This window comes from Pongo abelii, chromosome 3 (genome assembly GCF_028885655.2).
Source record: "Pongo abelii isolate AG06213 chromosome 3, NHGRI_mPonAbe1-v2.0_pri, whole genome shotgun sequence".
In the NCBI taxonomy this organism is placed as follows: domain Eukaryota; kingdom Metazoa; phylum Chordata; class Mammalia; order Primates; family Hominidae; genus Pongo; species Pongo abelii.
This window is the reverse complement of record NC_071988.2, coordinates 104,756,497-104,777,399: the sequence shown is the minus strand read 5'-3', so window position 1 is coordinate 104,777,399 and position 20,903 is coordinate 104,756,497. Positions and strand designations below refer to the sequence as shown.

General features: G+C 39.8%; 1 protein-coding gene and 1 pseudogene across 2 annotated transcripts in view; one reads left to right on the top strand and one right to left on the bottom strand.

Annotated features, from left to right (window-relative positions):
* ABRAXAS1 (abraxas 1, BRCA1 A complex subunit) overlaps window positions 1-20,903 on the top strand; it is a 30,333-nt gene that overhangs the window by 6,222 nt on the left and 3,208 nt on the right. The window contains exons 3-7 of one of the 2 annotated variants that reach the window (XM_002814937.5): window positions 8,366-8,402; window positions 12,771-12,837; window positions 14,647-14,840; window positions 15,894-16,013; window positions 17,508-17,592. In XM_002814937.5, the coding sequence (XP_002814983.1) occupies window positions 8,366-8,402; window positions 12,771-12,837; window positions 14,647-14,840; window positions 15,894-16,013; window positions 17,508-17,592 (503 nt within the window). The remainder of the gene's footprint in view (window positions 1-8,365; window positions 8,403-12,770; window positions 12,838-14,646; window positions 14,841-15,893; window positions 16,014-17,507; window positions 17,593-20,903) is intronic. The other variant, XM_054553497.2, reaches the window with a different exon arrangement.
* LOC103890456 (brain mitochondrial carrier protein 1-like) lies at window positions 565-1,293 on the bottom strand (annotated as a pseudogene).

Here is a 20,903-nt window from a genome sequence, read left to right as displayed (position 1 = left end):
TTCTTACTTTTTTTCTTGGCCATTTTCTTTGAAAAGGATAGGCCTGTCCTATTCTTTGGCTGCATTTGTACTATTTTGCTTTTAGTGATTTGTAATCACGTTACTTAAGGAAACTGGGCTTTTGTCATGTTTTATACATATGCTAATACAGTTTATAATTTTTTTCTGTCAATAAATACTTTAATGAGAACCGAGGTCTATAACATATATAGCAGTAACCACCCTGGCCTATGCCTTCTGCTCTAGCCCAAGTCTGGGGCCTAACCAATTACATTTAACCCACATTTGGAAAGCAGGCCATTTTCAGTGTCATCCATCAGTATCCATCTTTGTAGAAGATAACCAATCTGGGGCTAGAGTCTCAATGTTAACACTTTCTCTCAGGGAAAAGTTAACATGGTAACACAAACATATAAATAACTTTGAACCATCCTACTGTTCTTCCATCAGGAGGCCCTTAGAAGACCAACGGTTTGGTAAACACTTACAACTTTGCCGAAATACATTAGAACACGGGAAAAGGGAAAAGGAGTAGAAAGGCTGGCAGGGCTGGGCTCACGTATAATTCAGTCCTTAGATTTAAAGCCTCTTGAGCTACTCATACGTAATTTAAAGAATGATGTTCCAGGGTCCAAGCCAAAGCCAGTTTGGCCAAAATCCTTTAGAGTACAAAAAAGCCCTCGTGTTTCCACATCTTTAAAATACCATCCAAAGTGTCCTTATAGAGATCCACATATCCCACGATTGCCCTCTGGTTCATCATGCGAGTGCCTGCCACATCACCTGGATTAGAGGCAAGAGCCCCAGCCAAACCACACGTAAAGCTGGAAACAAAGTGAGTTAAAGTTGTGTCTTCCATCATTCCTGACAATATTAAGTGCTTCTTAGTAAAATCATAGACTGGTAGCTCTACTCCCACAACGATGGCAGCATGCTGAGCAGTTGGAACCACACCCCTCCACAGACACCTGGTGCCTTCCTGTTGGTATATATCGATGAAGCTGCCAGTCATGCTCCCTTGGAACAAACTTCCTTGAGCCTGCATTCAAATCTTTAGAACATCGGTGGGATTGGCTATAGTGGAAAATATCACTCCTGACACTACCCCACAGGTCATGTTAATTAAAAGAGTTTCATCTTCTAAACGTTATACAAATAATTGCTTCAAGCTTTGGTAAATCCCAATTTTAATGGTGCCATATGATGCTTGTCTTCACAAAACAGGAGCAATTCCTGAATACAGAGCCAATACACCTTCCTCTTTATAGATCCAAAACAAAGCATGAAACATCCATCTATATTTTGTTTCTTTGAAACGGACATCAATGCTTTGGCCTTGAACCTACCTGAAGTAGTGTTTTGGCAAGGTCCCTGGGGAAAGTTCCAAACTCAGCAATGATAGAGGCAAGGCGTCATATACAAAGGGTTTCCAGTTCAGACGAGACATCTCATGGCTTACAGTGGTACTTCTCTGCTGCTGCTCAGGCTCATCAGACGACTGGGAAACTGAGGCTCCTACAGTCAGAAATGACACTGCAGTGCCAACCTGGAAGCATTGAAACCCTGTAGTTTATAATTTTAATGTAGTTTTTTTTTTTTTGGTTCGGACACTTGGGTTTTAAAAGCAAGCCCTTTATAGCGATACAAGATTATTTTTTAAAAATTAAAAAATTAGGAGGAGCCAAGATGGCTGAATAGGAACAGCTCCGGTCTGCAGCTCCCAGCGTGAGCGACGCAGAAGACAGGTGATTTCTGCATTTCCATCTGAGGTACCGTGTTCATCTCACTAAGGAGTGCCAGTCAGTGGGCGCAGGTCAGTGGGTGAGTGCACCGTGCACCAGCCGAAGCAGGGGCGAGGCATTGCCTCACTCGGGAACTCAGGAAGCTCAAGGGGTCAGGGAGTTCCCTTTCCAGGGGTGACAGACGGCACCTGGAAAATCAGGCCACTCCCACCCGAATACTGTGCTTTTCCAACGGGCTTAGGAAATGGTGCCCCAGGAAATTATAGCCCGCACCTGGCTCAGAGGGTCCTACGCCTACGGAGTCTCGCTGATTGCTAGCACAGCAGTCTGAAATCAAACAGCAAGTCGGCAGCGAGGCTGGGGGAGGGGCGCCCGCCATTGCCCAGGCTCGCTTAGGTAAACAAAGCAGCCTGGAAGCTGGAACTGGGTGGAGCCCACCACAGCTCAAGGAGGCCTGCCTGCCTCTGTAGGCTCCACCTCTGGGGGCAGGGCACAGACAAACAAAAAGACAGCAGTAACCTCTGCAGACTTAAATGTCCCTGTCTGACAGCTTTGAGGAGAGCAGTGGTTCTCCCAGCACGCAGCTGGAGATCTGAGAACGGACAGACTGCCTCCTCAAGTGGGTCCCTGACCCCTGACCCCTGAGCAGCCTAACTGGGAGGCACCCCCCAGCAGGGGCAGACTGACACCTCACACGGCCGGCCAGGTACTCCAACAGACCTGCAGCTGAGGGTCCTGTCTGTTAGAAGGAAAACTAACAGAAAGGACATCTACACCAAAAACCCATCTGTACATCACCATCATCAAAGACCAAAAGTAGATAAAACCACAAAGATGGGGAAAAAACAGAGCAGAAAAACTGGAAACTCTAAAAAGCAGAGTACCTCTCCTCCTCCAAAGGAATGCAGTTCTTTACCAGCAACGGAACAAAGCTGGACGGAGAATGACTTTGACGAGCTGACAGAAGAAGGCTTCAGACGATCAAATTACTCCGAGCTACGGGAGGATATTTAAACCAAAGGCAAAGAAGTTGAAAACTTTGAAAAAAATTTAGAAGAATGTATAACTAGAATAACCAATACAGAGAAGTGCTTAAAGGAGCTGATGGAGCTGAAAACCAAGGCTCGAGAACTACGTGAAGAATGCAGAAGCCTCAGGAGCTGATGCGATCAAATGGAAGAAAGGGTATCAGCCCTGGAAGATGAAATGAATGAAATGAAGCGAGAAGGGAAGTTTAGAGAAAAAAGAATAAAAAGAAACGAGCAAAGCCTCCAAGAAATGTGGGACTATGTGAAAAGACCAAATCTACGTCTGATTGGTGTACCTGAAAGTGACGGGGAGAATGGAAACAAGTTGGAAAACACTCTGCAGGATATTATCCAGGAGAACTTCCCCAATCTAGCAAGGCAGGCCAACATTCAGATTCAGGAAATACAGAGAACGCCACAAAGATACTCCTCGAGAAGAGCAACTCCAAGACACATAATTGTCAGATTCACCAAAGTTGAAATGAAAAAATGTTAAGGGCAGCCAGAGAGAAAGGTCGGGTTACCATCAAAGGGAAGCCCATCAGACTAACAGCGGATCTCTCGGCAGAAACCCTATAAGCCAGAAGAGAGTGGGGGCCAATATTCAACATTCTTAAAGAAAAGAATTTTCAACCCAGAATTTCATATCCAGCCAAACTAAGCTTCATAAGTGAAGGAGAAATAAAATACTTTACAGACAAGCAAATGCTGAGAGATTGTCACCACCAGGCCTACCCTAAAAGAGCTCCTGAAGGAAGCGCTAAACATGGAAAGGCACAACCGGTACCAGCCACTGCAAAATCATGCCATAATGTAAAGACCATCAAGACTAGGAAGAGACTGTATCAACTAACGAGCAAAATAACCAGCTAACATCATAATGACAGGATCAAATTCACACATAACAATATTAACTTTAAATGTAAATGGACTAAATGCTCCAATTAAAAGACACAGACTGGCAAATTGGATAAAGACTCAAGACCCATCAGTGTGCTGTATTCAGGAAACCCATCTCACGTGCAGAGACACACATAGGCTCAAAATAAAAGGATGGAGGAAGATCTACCAAGCAAATGGAAAACAAAAAAAGGCAGGGGTTGCAATCCTAGTCTCTGATAAAACAGACTTTAAACCAACGAAGATCAAAAGAGACAAAGAAGGCCATTACATAATGGTAAAGGGTTTAATTCAACAAGAAGAGCTAACTATCCTAAATATATATGCACCCAATACAGGAGCACCCAGATTCATAAAGCAAGTCCTGAGTGACCTACAAAGAGACTTAGACTCCCACACAATAATAATGGGAGACTTTAACCCTCCACTGTCAACATTAGACAGATCAACGAAACAGAAAGTCAACAAGGATACCCAGGAATTGAACTCAGCTCTGCACCAAGCAGACCTAATAGACATCTACAGAACTGTCCACCCCAAATCAACAGAATATACATTTTTTTCAGCACCACACCACACCTATTCCAAAATTGACCATATACTTGGAAGTAAAGCTCTCCTCAATAAATGTAAAAGAACAGAAATTATAACAAACTATCTCTCAGATCACAGTGCAATCAAGCTAGAACTCAGGATTAAGAATCTCACTCAAAACCGCTCAACTACATGGAAACTGAACAACCTGCTCCTGAATGACTACTGGGTACATAACGAAATGAAGGCAGAAATAAAGATGTTCTTTGAAACCAGCGAGAACCAAGACACAACATACCAGAATCTCTGGGAGGCATTCAAAGCAATATGTAGAGGGAAATTTATAGCACTAAATGCCCACAAGAGAAAGCAGGAAAGATCCAAAATTGACACCCTAACATCACAATTAAAAGAACTAGAAAAGCAAGAGCAAACACATTCAAAAGCTAGCAGAAGGCAAGAAATAACTAAAATCAGAGCAGAACTGAAGGAAATAGAGACACAAAAAACCCTTCAAAAAAATTAATGAATCCAGGAGCTGGTTTTTCGAAAGGATCAACAAAATTGATAGACCGCTAGCAGGATTAATAAAGAAAAAAAGAGAGAAGAATCAAATAGATGCAATAAAAAATGATAAAGGGGATATCACCACCGATCCCACAGAAGTACAAACTACCATCAGAGAATACTACGAACACCTCTACGCAAATAAACTAGAAAATCTAGAAGAAATAGATAAATTCCTCAACACATACACCCTCCCAAGACTAAACCAGGAAGAAGTTGAATCTCTGAATAGACCAATAACAGGAGCTGAAATTGTGACAATAATCAATAGCTTACCAACCAAAAAAAGTCCAGGACCAGATGGGTTCACAGCCGAATTCTACCAGAGGTACAAGGAGGAACTGGTACCATTCCTTCTGAAACTATTCCAATCAATAGAAAAAGAGGGAATCCTCCCTAACTCATTTTATGAGGCCAGCATCATCCTGATACCAAAGCCTGGCAGAGACACAACAAAAAAAGAGAATTTTAGACCAATATCCTTGATGAACATTGATGCAAAAATCCTCAATAAAATACTGGCAAACAGAATCCAGCAGCACATCAAAAAGCTTATCCACCATGATCAAGTGGGCTTCATCCCTGGGATGCAAGGCTGGTTCAATATACGCAAATCAATAAATGTAATCCAGCATATAAACAGAACCAAAGACAAAAACCACATGATTATCTCAATAGATGCAGAAAAGGCCTTTGACAAAATTCAACAACCCTTCATGCTAAAAACTCTCAATAAATTAGGTATTGATGGGACGTATCTCAAAATACTAAGAGCTATCTATGACAAACCCACAGCCAATATCATACTGAATGGGCAAAAACTGGAAGCATTTCCTTTGAAAACTGGCACAAGACAGGGATGCCCTCTCTCACCACACCTATTCAACATAGTGTTGGAAGTTCTGGCCAGGGCAATTAGGCAAGAGAAGGAAATAAAGGGTATTCAATTAGGAAAAGAGGAAGTCAAATTGTCCCTGTTTGCAGATGACATGATTGTATATCTAGAAAACCCCATTGTCTCAGCCCAAAATCTCCTTAAGCTGATACACAACTTCAGCAAAGTCTCAGGATACAAAATCAATGTACAAAAATCACAAGCATTCTTATACATCAATAACAGACAAACGGAGAGCCAAATCATGAGTGAACTCCCATTCACAATTGCTTCAAAGAGAATAAAATACCTAGGAATCCAACTTACAAGGGATGTGAAGGACCTCTTCAAGGAGAACTACAAACCACTGCTCAAGGAAATAAAAGAGGATACAAACAAATGGAAGAACATTCCATGCTCATGGGTAGGAAGAATCAATATCGTGAAAATGGCCATCCTTCCCAAGGTAATTTACAGATTCAATGCCATCCCCATCAAGCTACCAATGACTTTCTTCACAGAATTGGAAAAAACTACTTTAAAGTTCACATGGAACCAAAAAAGAGCCCGCATCGCCAAGTCAATCCTAAGCCAAAAGAACAAAGCTGGAGGCATCACACTACCTGACTTCAAACTATACTACAAGGCTACAGTAACCAACACAGCATGGTACTGGTACCAAAACAGAGATATAGATCAATGGAACAGAACAGAGCCGTCAGAAATAATGCCACATATCTACAACTATCTGATCTTTGACAAACCTGACAAAAACAAGAAATGGGGAAAGGATTCCCTATTTAATAAATGGTGCTGGGAAAACTGGCTAGCCATATGTAGAAAGCTGAAACTGGATCCCTTCCTTACACCTTATACAAAAATCAATTCAAGATGGATTAAAGACTTAAATGTTAGACCTAAAACCATAAAAACCCTAGAAGAAAACCTAGGCATTACCATTCAGGACATAGGCATGGGCAAGGACTTCATGTCTAAAACACCAAAAGCAATGGCAACAAAAGCCAAAATTGAGAAATGGGATCTAATTAAAGAGCTTCTGCACAGCAAAAGAAACTACCATCAGAGTGAACAGGCAACCTACAAAATGGGAGAAAATTTTCGCAACCTACTCATCTGACAAAGGGCTAATATCCAGAATCTACAATGAACTCCAACAAATTTACGAGAAAAAAACAAACAACCCCATCAAAAAGTGGGCGAAGGACATGAACAGACACTTCTCAAAAGAAGACATTTATGCAGCCAAAAAACACATGAAAAAATGCTCACCATCACTGGCCATCAGAGAAATGCAAATCAAAACCACAATGAGATACCATCTCACACCAGTTACAATGGCAATCATTAAAAAGTCAGGAAACAGGTGCTGGAGAGGATGTGGAGAAATAGGAACACTTTTACACTGTTGGTGGGACTGTAAACTAGTTCAACCATTGTGGAAGTCAGTGTGGCGATTCCTCAGGGATCTAGAACTAGAAATTCCATTCGATCCAGCCATCCCATTACTGGGTATATACCCAAAGGACTATAAATCATGCTGCTATAAAGACACATGCACACGTATGTTTATTGCGGCATTATTCACAATAGCAAAGACTTGGAACCAACCCAAATGTCCAACAATGATAGACTGGATTAAGAAAATGTGGCACATATACACCATGGAATACTATGCAGCCATAAAAAATGATGAGTTCATGTCCTTTGTAGGGACATGGATGAAATTGGAAATCATCATTCTCAGTAAACTATCACAAGAACAAAAAACCAAACACCGCATATTCTCACTCATAGGTGGGAATTAAACAATGAGACCACATGGACACAGGAAGGGGAACATCACACTTTGGGGACTGTTGTGGGGTGGGGGGAGGGAGGAGGGATAGCATTGGGAGATATACCTAATGCTAGATGACGAGTTAGTGGGTGCAGTGCACCAGCATGGCACATGTATACATATGTAACTTACCTGCTCATTGCGCACATGTACCATAAAACCTAAAGTATAATAATAATAATAATAAAATAAAATAAATAAAAAAAATTAAAAGATTAAAGCAAGCCCTTAGAGCATTTTTTTCCCTAATTGAAATTAGCGTGCCACCGAAAGTATCTAACATAGTTCTAGGCATTTAATCAAGCAAATGTTTACTGAGCAACTGCATTGTGGTATTAGGTACAGTGCTAAGCTCTAAGGTATTTGCTCCAATTATTTTAAATGTTGGATTATCACAGATGTTTAAACACGTAAAATCCAAGATCAACATATTATTCCATTGCTTTGGTTAAGGAGATTTTCATCATTTTAAATTCCTTTAATAGGTGATTTTATTAATTGGGCAAATTTAGAGCACAGCCTTTTTAGAACTCGGTGAAAATGTGACAACTTTGAATTTATCTTTTGTGTTGGACTTATTAGACCGTTATTTAGAGGAAATAGCATTGTGGTTCCAGGCGAGGCGCTGGGTTTTGAACTCTGGCCCTACCACTGGATTGGGCAAGCCACTTATCTCTCTTTACCTGTTATATCATCTTTGAAAGGGGAATAATGATAGTATATGTCGCAGATTTGTTGTGAGGATAAAAATAAGATAATCAGTGGTAAAGTACTTCCTGGCATGAGGTAAAGCTCAAATGCAGTATTCAGATGATTGTGAATTGAATTAATGTAATCATAACTAAAAATCCTTTTCTTCCAGACATTCAGAAATATATTCCATGCTATCAGCTTTTTAGGTAAGTAGTAGTGCTAGTAAGTAAATGATCCATTGTGAAAATTACTCTCTGCAAGTGAAATACTTTTTAAAACTAACAGATTATCTTAGTTATCACCTATACATGGTGGTACTGAGTAGAATGGAAAGTTTTTTTTAAATAGCTGAAAAAATCACTTGTGTATTGTCAACCCTAGTAGTTCTTTTTCTGTGTTTATATTACTTTAAGCTGATCTTCATTACCTTTCCCAGGCACCAGTTTACCTTGAGAATTGCTTTTTCTTCTCACACCCAGTCACCTCATTGCATATTATAAACTCAGCAAATGAAATGTTCTTATACATCATCAATAGCAGCCCTTTTTTCTACCCTTTTATTTCAGCATATTTTAGCAACTGGTTCCTCACTTACATTTTTTAGTGTTATCTTTTGTGTTAGCTGGTTATGTTCTTTTTCTTTTTGAGACAGGGTCTCACTCTGTCACTCAGGCTGGAGTGCAGTGGCGTGAACACAGCTCACTGCAGCCTTCACCTTCTGGGCTCAGGTGACCCTCTCTACCTCAGCCCCCCAGGTAGCTGGGACGACAGGCACCAGCCACCACACCCAGCTAATTTTTGTATTTTGGGAGAGACAGGGTTTTGCCATGTTGCCCAGGCTGGTCTCAAACTCCTGGGCTCAAGCCATCCTCCTTCCTCTTTTTCCCAAAGTACTGGGATTACAGGCATGAGCCATTGCACTCAGCTGGTTATGTTCTTTAACCTGTTTCTTATTGCTTTTCTAGGATGAACACTTGTACTTAGTCCTACAGATAGTCATAGTACTGTTAACTCTAATACATTGTGTATTTTTTAGCTTTTATTGAGTATAACATACACATAGAAAAATACACAAATAAATGAATTTTCACAAAGCAAACACATGTAATCATGTAACCATAGCATGGTGTGATTTTAATGAAATCGTTTTATGATTTATATAAACCACGCAAGAAAAATCAGCACAAACAGCCTGGGCAACATGGTGAAACACTGTCTCCACTAAAAATACAAAAATTAGCCAGGAGTGATGGCATGCTTCTGTAGTCCCAGTTACTGGGGAGGCTGAGGTAGGAGGATCACTTGAGCTCAGGAGAAAGAGGCTGAAGTGAGCTGAGGTCATGCCACTGCACTCCAGCCTGGGTGACAGAGCAAGACCCTGTCTCCAAAAAAAGGAAAAGAAAAATCAGCGTAACTATCTTACAGACTATGTACTATACACATCTTTAAAGTTATGTAAGAATTACAGTGGAGCATATGGTTAAGGTGAGAAATAACTGTAGGAGGAAAGCAGAAAAAAGGAGCTTAGTGTGGTCTTTTAAACTGCTATACCAAGAAAAGGTACAGCTCCTATACTGCCTTATGTGTAATGGACATACAAAAATATTTGTTGGATGACTGAGGAATTCTTAGTGGAGACTCATAAAAAGGACTTTATTGAAGGATCTTCTGGACCAACAAAGGATTTAAAGGAACAGCAAAAAGTGATTCAGTACCTTTTTCAACCACATTAATAATTAGACTAACTTAATAGAAGCTGAGACCTGAAGAAACCATCTATTTCAGTGATGAGAAACCAATGCCTGAGCCTTTTAGCTCTTACAGGATTAAAGCGGGGTGGAAAGGCATTAGGAGAGACATGTGAAATACCTCTCATTCAGAGGGTAACTACATACTTCATTAAACAACACAATAATAGGCCTGAAAAGTTCATGATTTAACCAAGGCCACAGATCTAGTTAATGGTAGGGCAAAAATGAGAAGAATAAGGATTTCTTGAGCTCTAATCCAGCATTATGCTACGCAGTTTCTTCCTCTTCCTGCTCTAATTACAGGGGTTGCTAAAATAGAGTCCCACGATGTAGTTTTATGTGGCCCTCGATCTGAGACTGTTCACTACTTTTTTTTTTTTTTTTTTTTTTTTGAGACAGAGTCTTGCTGTGTCGCCAGGCTGGAGTGCAGTGGCGCAATCTCGGCTCAGTGCAGCCTCTGCCTCCCAGGTCCAAGCGATTCTTCTGCCTCAGCCTCCAAGTAGCTGGGACTCCAGGCGGGTGCCACCACGCCCGGCTAATTTTTTTTGTATTTTTAGTAGAGACGAAGTTTCACCATGTTGACCAGGATGGTCTTGATTTCTTGACCTTGTGATCCGCCCGCCACGGCCTCCCAAAGTGCTAGGATTACAGGCGTGAGACACCCATGCCTGGCCTTGTTTACTACATTTTTTAAGGGTTGTAAAAAAAGGAGGAAAAATATGCAATAGAGACTGGATGTGGCCGTCAAAGCCTGAAATATTTTCTATACAATCCTTTACAGAAAGTTTGTTAACCCTGCACTAAATACATTAGGATGCAGACTTTTCCACTGAAATACACTGATTTGGTTACCTCAGAAATCTGGAGGAAGTACCTGGGAAATAGCCTACTGAAACTTAGAGTGTGGATGGATAGATAGAGATTTTATTTATTTATTTATTTATTTATTTATTTATTTATTAGACAAGGTCTCACTCTATTGCCCAGGCTGGAGTGCAGTGGTGTGATCTCAGTTCACTGCAACCTCCCAACTCCCAGGTTCAAGCGACTCTCCCACCTCAGCCTCATGAGTAGGTGGGACCACAGGCCTGCACCACCACGCCTGGCTAATTTTTTTTTTTTTTTTTGTATTTTTAGTAAAGATGGGGTTTTGCCATGTTGGTCAGGCTGGTTTCAAACTCCTGACCTCAAGTGATCCACCCACCTCAGCCTCCCAAAGTGCTGGGATTAAGGCGTGAGCCTTAAAGTCACTTTTTAAAAAATTACGCAGGTGGGTCGTGGTGGCTTACGCCTATAATTCCAGCACTTTGGGAGGTGAGGTGGGTGGATCACTTGAGCTCAGGGAGTTGGAGACCAGCCTGGTAACATGGCGAAACTCCCTCTTTACAAAAAATACAAAACAATTAGCTGGGTGTGTTGGTGTGCCTATAGTCCCAGTTTCTAGGGAGGGTGAGGTGAAAGGATTGCTTGAGGGCAGAGGTCAAGGCTACAGTGAGCCGAGATCCAGCCCAGGTGACAGAGCGAGACCGTGTCTCAAAAAAAATTATGCAGTTCGACATGAATTCTGCATGATATATCAGTTTCTACATAAAATGCCACCCCCTTCATCTTCTCCCCAGAAACTTCACATAAACCTAGTGCTTCCACAGATGATGTGCACTGTTATCCTGTTGCTAATCTTACCCTAATATACTGCTTTATGCTCCAATTTGAGCTCAGAAGTGGACTATTCTAGGGAAATATAGGAATAAATTCTTGTATTTAGAGAAGAATTTCTTGTATTTTCATATTGGAACTGTAAGTAGACAAATATTGGAAATATAAATAGATGACAGAGTCTGCTCTGTTGCCCAGGCTGGAGTGCAGTAGTGCCATCTCATCTCATTGCAAATTCTGCCTCCCAGGCTCAAGTGATCCTCCCACCTCGCTCTCTCTGGAAACTGGGACTACAGGCACACACCACCACGCCCCAGCTAATTTTTGTATTTTTTATGTAGACAGGGTTTTGCCACATTGCGCAGGTTAGTCTCAAACTTCTGGGCTCGAGCCATCCGCCCCCCTCAGCCTCCCAAAATGCTGGGATTACAAGTGTGAGCCACCATGCCCTGGCAAAAATTATTTATAAAGGATTTTGTATAACATATTTAACCATCATAGAAAATATTGTTGATCTTAATGAATGGTAAAAGGAAGAAAATATTATTTATAGTCTCTGTTATTGGAAGGGAAAGCTGGAAGTAGAATCATTTGGAATTATCTTTTAATTCTTCCTACATTTTGGATATTCCAACTCCTGAACAAAGACTACTATTCTAAACCAAACAAAACCTATTCCCTTCCCCAACCCCAAAAAACCCAGCCACCTCCTAAAATACATAGCTTTTGTAACTAGCAGTGAATAATAAATTGTCTTTTTGTTATTGTGCTTCATTACTGGTTATACATTCTTTTGTATGTATCAATGTTATAAAAAATATAAATGAGTAAACTGAATGAATTGTAAACCGGCTGTGTGAACTTACATTTTAATACCTGTATTTCATGGATAGTTTACTGTTTTAGGTTCCAAAAAAACGATTCCCAGAACTTGTCTCTTAAGTTACTCCTTTATCCTTTTCATTGCTTTATGGACTTTATGTTCCTACTACTTTAAGTCAGTTAATTTGAGAACTTTCTCTACTATTTATTTTAGGACTTCATCTGACAGGCAAATAGGTATATGGGGTTTGGTAGTTGGGTTAGGAATAACTAAAATTTAAAATACTAATAAAATTACTTATATTTTTAGCATATTTGAAATACCTTTAATTTTGGCTTTTACAGCTTTTATAATTCTTCAGGTGAAGTAAATGAGCAAGCACTGAAGAAAATATTATCAAATGTCAAAAAGGTATTCTCTAATTTATCTTCCCTTTTTTTGGTATTATTTGCATTGTTTTTGGTTCTTAAAAACACACAGTACTTTGACAGAATTTTTAAGCAGTGTTTGACATCATGGTATCCTGTAAAGTAAGTAAGAAAAGGTTTGTTCTTCCCAGAAATTGAAAGTGATTGCTCTGAAAATAAAACTAGTAATTAAAAATATTAATGTTGTTCTCATCCTTTGACTACTATAATTAACATTTATCTCTTTCTCTTATATTTCCACCACACCCCTTCCCGCTACCATTTATTCTGTGACCTAATCAGTTCTGTTACTTTACTTGGCTGTAGTGTTTTGGGTTTTTTTGTTTTGTTTTTTTTGAGACGGAGTCTTGCTCTGTCACCCAGGCTGGAGTGCAGTGGTGTGATTTCGGCTGACTACATCCTGCATCTTCCGGGTTCAAGCGATTCTCCTGCCTCAGCCTCCTGAATAGCTGGGATTATAGGCACCCGCCACCACACACCGTGCCTGGCCTCAGTTATTATTTCTGATAGATACTGCAGGGATGTTTCCTATATAGCACTGAATTTGGATCCTCTATAACATACTTCGTGTTTGGTTAAAAGTTGTTGAATGATCAAAATGGATTTTTTCCCCAAACACAAAATTTTTTCAAGGCACTACTTTTTCTCTTAAAACTTTGATTTGAAAATAAAAATAGATTAATTGAAAGATGTTTCTTGGCTGGGCACAGTGGCTCATGCCTTTAATCCCAGCACTTTGGTTGGCTGAGGAGGGCGGATCACGAGGTCAAGAGTTTGAGACCAGCCTGACCACACGGTGAAACCCTGTCTTTACTAAAAATAGAAGAAAAAAAAAAGCCGGATGTGGTGGCGCATGCCTGTAATCCCAGCTACTCAGGAGACAGAGGCAGGAGAATCACTTGAACCCGGGAGGCAGAGGTTGCAATGAGCTGAGATCATGCCATTGCACTCCAGCCTGGGCAACAGAGCCAGACTGTCTCAAAAAAGAAAAAAAAAAAAGATGTTTCTCTCAAAAAATATGTTTGGCTGAAAATGCTTGTGTTTTCCCCCCCATTATAATTTGAGTATTTAAAAAAGTACCTGTAAAAATGCCTTATTTTTAAAAACTAATTTTAATTTCCTCAATTTAAATGTGCAAATATATAATTTAGTTGCTGAAACTCACAGATCTCTAAGCAAAATGGTTGGTTTTCTCTTTGTCTTAAGTAAAGGAGAATTATTTTCCGAGTTAAAAAAAGGTCTAGTAATATTAACACATTTGCTTAGTATGTTATAGTTTATAAAACCGTTTAATGTGATCTTAATCTTGAAACCAACTTTGTTGGGTAGGTGATACCATTCCCATAAAAATTTTAGGTAAAAGCTGTAGGGTTCAGCTTAACTTATTTAACAAACCAAGTGTCCATACAGGCAATTAATTTATTTTCAGGGAGGGATTGCCTTTTAAGTGAATCAATGGCATTGATATTTTTTTCATTTAAATTTTGACTAAAGATTAAGATTGCAAGATAGCAAATGCCATAAAAGAAACTACAGAAAGTCAAGAATTTACTTCTCCCTTTTAATCTATATTGATCAAAACTGTACCCTTTTAAATGAATGGAAAGTAAGTCAGTTTGTGTGTTTTACAAAAGTAAAGCATACGATTAAGTGTATTCTTTGTTTATATATGCCCAAAATCTTTCTAAATATTAAGAAAGCCATTTAAAGTTTGTTTATTTTATTTAATTATAATAGTAAGACATATCATTGTAACTATTAAGATGTATATCCTTTTTTTTCTGTATTTCAGAATGTGGTAGGTTGGTACAAATTCCGTCGTCATTCAGATCAGATCATGACGTTTAGAGAGAGGCTGCTTCACAAAAACTTGCAGGAGCATTTTTCAAACCAAGACCTTGTTTTTCTGCTATTAACACCAAGTATAATAACAGAAAGCTGCTCTACTCATCGACTGGAACATTCCTTATATAAACCTCAAAAAGGGTAAATGTTGGCCAGTCACTGGCTGTATTAAACTAATAGAAAAATATATCTAATATTTAGTACTTTTTGCAGCTTACAAAGTGTTCTCATATATTGTCACATCAGATTGTCACGATAACCCTCAGAAGTAGATCTTACCATCTGTTAATTTATAGGTGGAAAAATAATGGTCAGATAAGGAAATTAGAAGCCCAGTGTGGAATGATGACGTATTCTGGCACTGAAGATTTGCTCTTATTTACTATTTAAGGTGGAAAAAAACTTTTTTTTAATTGATTGATAAAGGGTGTAATTTAGAATTTAGAATTTAAGCCTAGATACTTGAGCAGTTTTTCTATAACTGAGCAAAAAAACAAAGTAGCTCTTGATGGTCCACTAAAATGAGTCTAACCAGGGACTCCCTACAGGTTGTATATAGTAAACTACATTTTCGTGGAATATGAGAATTACGTTAAAAGAGTACCAACTAAGAATAATTTTATTGTTCATGGAAGATAGGGTAAATCTCAATGTTAATACTGCCTTATTTATACATGTACTAATCAAAGGAGCCATTAAACTGTTTTTCCACACTATTATACTAAGCACATTTCACAGCTTTACATGTCATCTGGGCCCAGTGTGGTGACTCATACCTGTAATCCCAGCACTTTGGGAGGCCAAGGCAGGAGGATCACTGAGCAACATTAGGAGACCTCATCTCTACAAAAAACTTAAAAATTAGTCGGGTGTGGTGATGGGTGCCTGTAGTCCCAGCTACTTGGGAGGCTGAGGCAAGAGGATTGCTTGAGCCCGGGAGGTTGAAGCTGCATTATTGAGCCATGATCGCACCACTGCACTGCAGCCTGGGAGACAGAGTGAGACGCTGTCTCAAAAAAAAAAAAAAAAACAGTTGTCTCAAGTCAGTAAATTCTATTTTGGATAAGTAGTAAAGAATGGGTTTTGGAGGTGTATTTTTTTAAATCTTGTAGGGGACAAGTAGTCTATTCCAGCAGGTAGATACTAATCTTTCTTTTCTTTCTAAGTTTATACTCTAAAGTTTTATTTTGTCAGACTTTTTCACAGGGTACCTTTGGTGGTTGCCAATCTGGGCATGTCTGAACAACTGGGTTATAAAACTGTATCAGGTTCCTGTATGTCCACTGGTTTTAGCCGAGCAGTACAAACACACAGGTAAGATTCAACTGCTTTCTCACAAAACTTCTATTCATCTTTGAAATTAATTTTCTTATTTCTCAAACAACAGCAGAATAAAAATTCAGGGGAAAACTAATCCATTACTCAAGTAAACTAGGCTGTTTTTACCTTCCTTATACTCCTGTTAGTGCTTGTCTATTTACAAGATACAAAAAAGGTGGTGGTTAGTCCAGGCATGGTGGCTCACACCTGCAATCCCAGCATTTTGGGAGGCTGAGGCAGGAGGATCACTTGAGCTCAGGAGTTGGAGACTAGCCTGGGCAACACAGCAAAACCCCATCTCTACAAAAGAAATTAAAAAAAAAAAAAAGTACTGGGAGGAGCTTGTTGCATATCCTGTAAAGTTTAGCATATCTATTCTAGGTTAGAATAAGTATATAGCCTAAAAATTATAATTTTCTAAGGCAGTGGTTCAGATTAAAGGCGTGAAATTAGATATTTGTAAAAATCAGACTTTAGCCAAGACTCACTCATACTATAGGCTGCTTAGATATAACTTTCTTTGTGGCCATTAAGTAAGGAAGTAATGTCAAAAACAGCAACACTGGTACTATAGGATACCTACTAGAGTGTAAACTTTGAGAATAAGGGGTTAGGTTTTACTTACTTTTGTGTCCCCACAGTGCTAGCAGTTTAAAAACTGAATACTGTATTTCATTGATTCTGAGGTGAACATTTTCCTTTTTTTTTTTTTTTAAAGACAGTTTTGCTCTTGTTGTCCAGGCCGGGGTGTAATGGCATGATTTCAGCTCACTGCAACCTGTCCCTCCCGGGTTCAAGCGATTCTCCTGCCTCAGCCTCCTGAGTAGCTGGGATTACAGGCATGCACCACCATGCCCCGCTAATTTTGTATTTTTTTTAGTAGAGACGGGGTTTCTCCATGTTGGTCAGGCTGGTCTCGAACTCCCGACCTCAGGTGATCCACCTGCCTCAGCCTCCCAAAGTGTTGGGATTACAGGCGTGAGCCACCGTGCCCGGCGAGATGCACATTTTTCATATTTATCTCTGACATTGGGATGTCCTACAAGTCATTCCTTCTTAGAATTACTTTCTTCCTTATTTTATGGATCATAAAATGATGTCTCTTTCAAGTAAAGGTAACTTGAATTCAGTAAAATATTTTAAAAATTGACTCCGGTTCCCATTGCCAATAGAGACTTTTTTTCCTTCCTTCAATTTTTATCTATTTTATGCAATCTATTTTTATCTATTTTTATGCAATCCCTCACCCATCCTCGCCTTTTTGGGAGACCTGGCAATAGTACTTAGGAGGCTAAAAAGTTTGCTAATGTGAAGATCAATGAAGTAGGTTTTGTGGTTGGTTTTTCTCTATACACATAGATTGACAAAATTATGGTTCCTACAAAGCCAGTAAAAAGACTCTTCTATTGCTCCTTGACAGTAAGTTTTTCACCTTATCATTAAAATGAGTTTTGTGTATTTGCCTGAGGAAATGGTAATTTTTTACAGCTCTAAATTTTTTGAAGAAGATGGATCCTTAAAGGAGGTACATAAGATAAATGAAATGTATGCTTCATTACAAGAGGAATTAAAGGTAAGTTAACATATCAAACACTTCAACCACTTCTAGATAGAGTTCATATCAAGTTAATGACTGACATTTTTTAGGGATAACCTGACATCTTGATTAGATTTATACAGTTATGAGTTGCTTAATGAAGGCTATACCTTCTGAGAAATGTGTCATTAGGCAGTTTCATCATTGTGCAAACATATACTTACACAAACCTATATGTATTTTTACTTTTTAGTTTTCATAGGGAAAACCAAATGTCCCCAAATTATTATTGAATATCAGTCATTTCCCCATTTGATCTGTAATGCCAATATCAAGTGCTATATATCAGCTTTTCTGTATGTGCTCCATTATAATCTTGTGAGACCCCATCATAGATGCTGTCCCTTGTTGAACGAGATGTCGTTATTCCTTTAGCTTCATTGACTGAGATGTATTTCTTTAGCTGTAGTAACAAAGATTGCAATCTCAGTGGCTTACAACAACCATGGTTTAGTCTTGCTCACATTTTATCTTGGCTGTAGCTCTACTCCTTTTCTGAATGTCACCTTCATCCAGGATCCAGGCTGAAGGAGCAGCCCTTATTTGGGACATGTTCTCATGGCATAAGGCAAAGAGCAAGAAAGCTAGTGGAGCCGGGCGCGGTGGCTCATGCCTGTAATCCCAGCACTTTGGGAGGCCGAGGCAGGCGGATCATGAGGTCAGGAGATCGAGACCATCCTGGCTAACACGGTGAAACCCTGTCTCTACTAAAAATACAAAAAAATTAGCCGGGCATGGTGGTGGGCACCTGTAGTCCCAGCTACTCGGGTGGCTGAGGCAGGAGAATGGCGTGAACTCAGGAGGTGGAGCTTGCAGTGAGCCGAGATCGTGCACTCCAGCCTGGGCAACAGAATGAGACTCTGTCTCAAAAAAAAAAAAAACTAGTGGGAATTCACAACAGCTTTTAAAACTTTGCTTAAAACAGCCATGTCACTTCTACTCACATTTCATTGGCCTGAACACATCACATGGTAATAGGCAAGGATATATAATCCTTACAGAAACAGGGAAGTATATTTGGGAACAGTATACTTCCCTCTACTAAGATGTGTCAGTTCTACTTCATGTGTCAGTTCAGGTCCTTTTAGAACTAGATGTCAAGATGGGATTACAAGTGCAGGAGATTTACTGGGCCTGAGAAGGATAAAGAAAAGGAAGCAAGAACAGGCAGGAAGAGCCTTCAGACAACACTGCAAGTCTGACCCCTGAGAAAGGAGAGGAGGATAAGAGGACAAGTGGTTAGGAAGAGCCTCAGACTGCAGTGCCATTTTAAGAAAGTTCCACTAGGCTGATGGGGAGTCTTTGAGCAAAGTTGCCCGAAAATTGTTCTATAGGCATGGACTTGCACTAATACCTGCACTGTACTTAGTCATTGGCTAGGAACAGCCCAGGGGAAGTGTGGCTTAAGAGTAAACACAGTGGTAGATCCAAAGCTGGGGCTGTTAAGTCAACTATGCTTCCCCCAGTTGGAGATCTTACTAAGGAGTATATTTCCATGGCCACCATACTCATCAGTAGAGCACACTAACAGAAAAGCAGTTAAAATATTTTGATTCATATTACACTACTTTTTTCATATGAAACAGGAATTTTAGATGGTAAAAACATCCAGAATCTCACCATCTTATTTATTTTTTAGAGACAGTGTCTTGCTCTATTACCCAGGCTGGAGAGCAGTGGCACAATCTCAGCTCACTGCAACCGCCACCTCTTGGGCTCAAGTGATCCTCCTCTCTCAGCCTCCAGAGTAGCTGAGACCACAGGTGTGCACCACTATGCCCAGCTGATTTTTTGTATTTTGTGTAGAGACAGGGTTTCACCATGTTCTCAGGCTGGTCTCCATCCCGAGCTCAAGCAATCCACCCTCTTTGGCCTCCCAAAGTACTGGGATTACAGGTGTGAGCCACCACATCCAGCTTGGAATCTCACCATTTTAACATAACTATTTTCACTCTGCCATTTGCTTCAGTTTTTCCTTAATATATGTATACTTTGATATAGTTGATAGTCATGGTGACATAAATTTGTCATGATTTTTAAAAAATTTGATACATAAAACATTGTTTCTGTTGCTACATATTCTTTAGTTTTTTGTTTTTGTATTTGGTTTGTTTTTTTTGAGACAGTCTCACTGTATCGCCTGGACTGGAGTGCGATGGCGCGATCTTGGCTCACTGTAACCTCCGCCTCCCTGGTTCAAGAGATTCTCCTGTCTCAGCCTCCCACGTAGCTGAGATAACACGCACCCACCACGCCAGGCTGATTTTTGTATTTTAAGTAGAGACGGGGTTTCGCCATGTTGGCTAGGGGTTTCGCCATGTTGGCTAGGTTGGTCTGGAACCCCAGACCTCAGGTGATCTACCTGCCTCAGCCTCCCAAAATGCTGGGATCACAGGTGTGAGCCACCTTGCCCGGCCTCTTTATTTTTAATGGCAGTATATTTCATAGAGCAGCGTTATGGAAAAATACCAACTTGGGCTAAAATCGGGAATGTAGAGGTGTATCATAAGAACTATAGGCAGAAAGCAGCTGAACTTTAGGAAGGAATTGGAACCAGGAGCTAGAATGCCAATAGAACTTTCTGTGTCTGCACATTGCTATCCTTCCAGACCTTTTTGTTTCTTCATCCACTGGCAGGCCATAAAACAGCCAACCCACAGCTCCTGCATTTAGATCTCTTCTAGAGCACAAGATTTGCCAGTTAGCTATGTAATACCTCCAGAGTGCCAGGCAAGAATCTCATTGGTTCTGTTTGGGTCAGCTCGGGTACAGGGGTAACTGGCAAATTCTGTCAGGGCAAAAAAGGTTTGTAAAAAGTAGGCTTGGCAGACATCCTAAGAAGTGTCCACTAAAACTGGCAAAACAACTATTACCCTACAGTTGGAAATTAGTTGTTTTTTTAGTAATTAGTTGTTCTCCCCTCCCCTAGTTGTTTTATGTTATACTAAGAAACATCATCTTATATTTTTGTTGTTATTCAGATATATTCCCAAATGGAATTATGGCGTCAAAAGTTATTGGTATTCATACTTTTAAAACTAAAGACACACAGAAGTGATCTGCTTTTCAAAAGTAGCTTCTCTTACAGGAAAAAATCTTCAATAGTATCCTTTCGTAATAGTAAAATAGAGTCACTTTGTTTTCACTTACTGTGAGTTTCTTAGTGTTAAATGTACGCAGTAACTCTGCATCTGTATTTTTTTGTTTCAAAGTTTTTTTGTTTTTTTGTTTCTGTTTTTTTTTTTTTTTTTTTGAGACAGGGTCTCACTGTATCGCCCAGGCTGGAG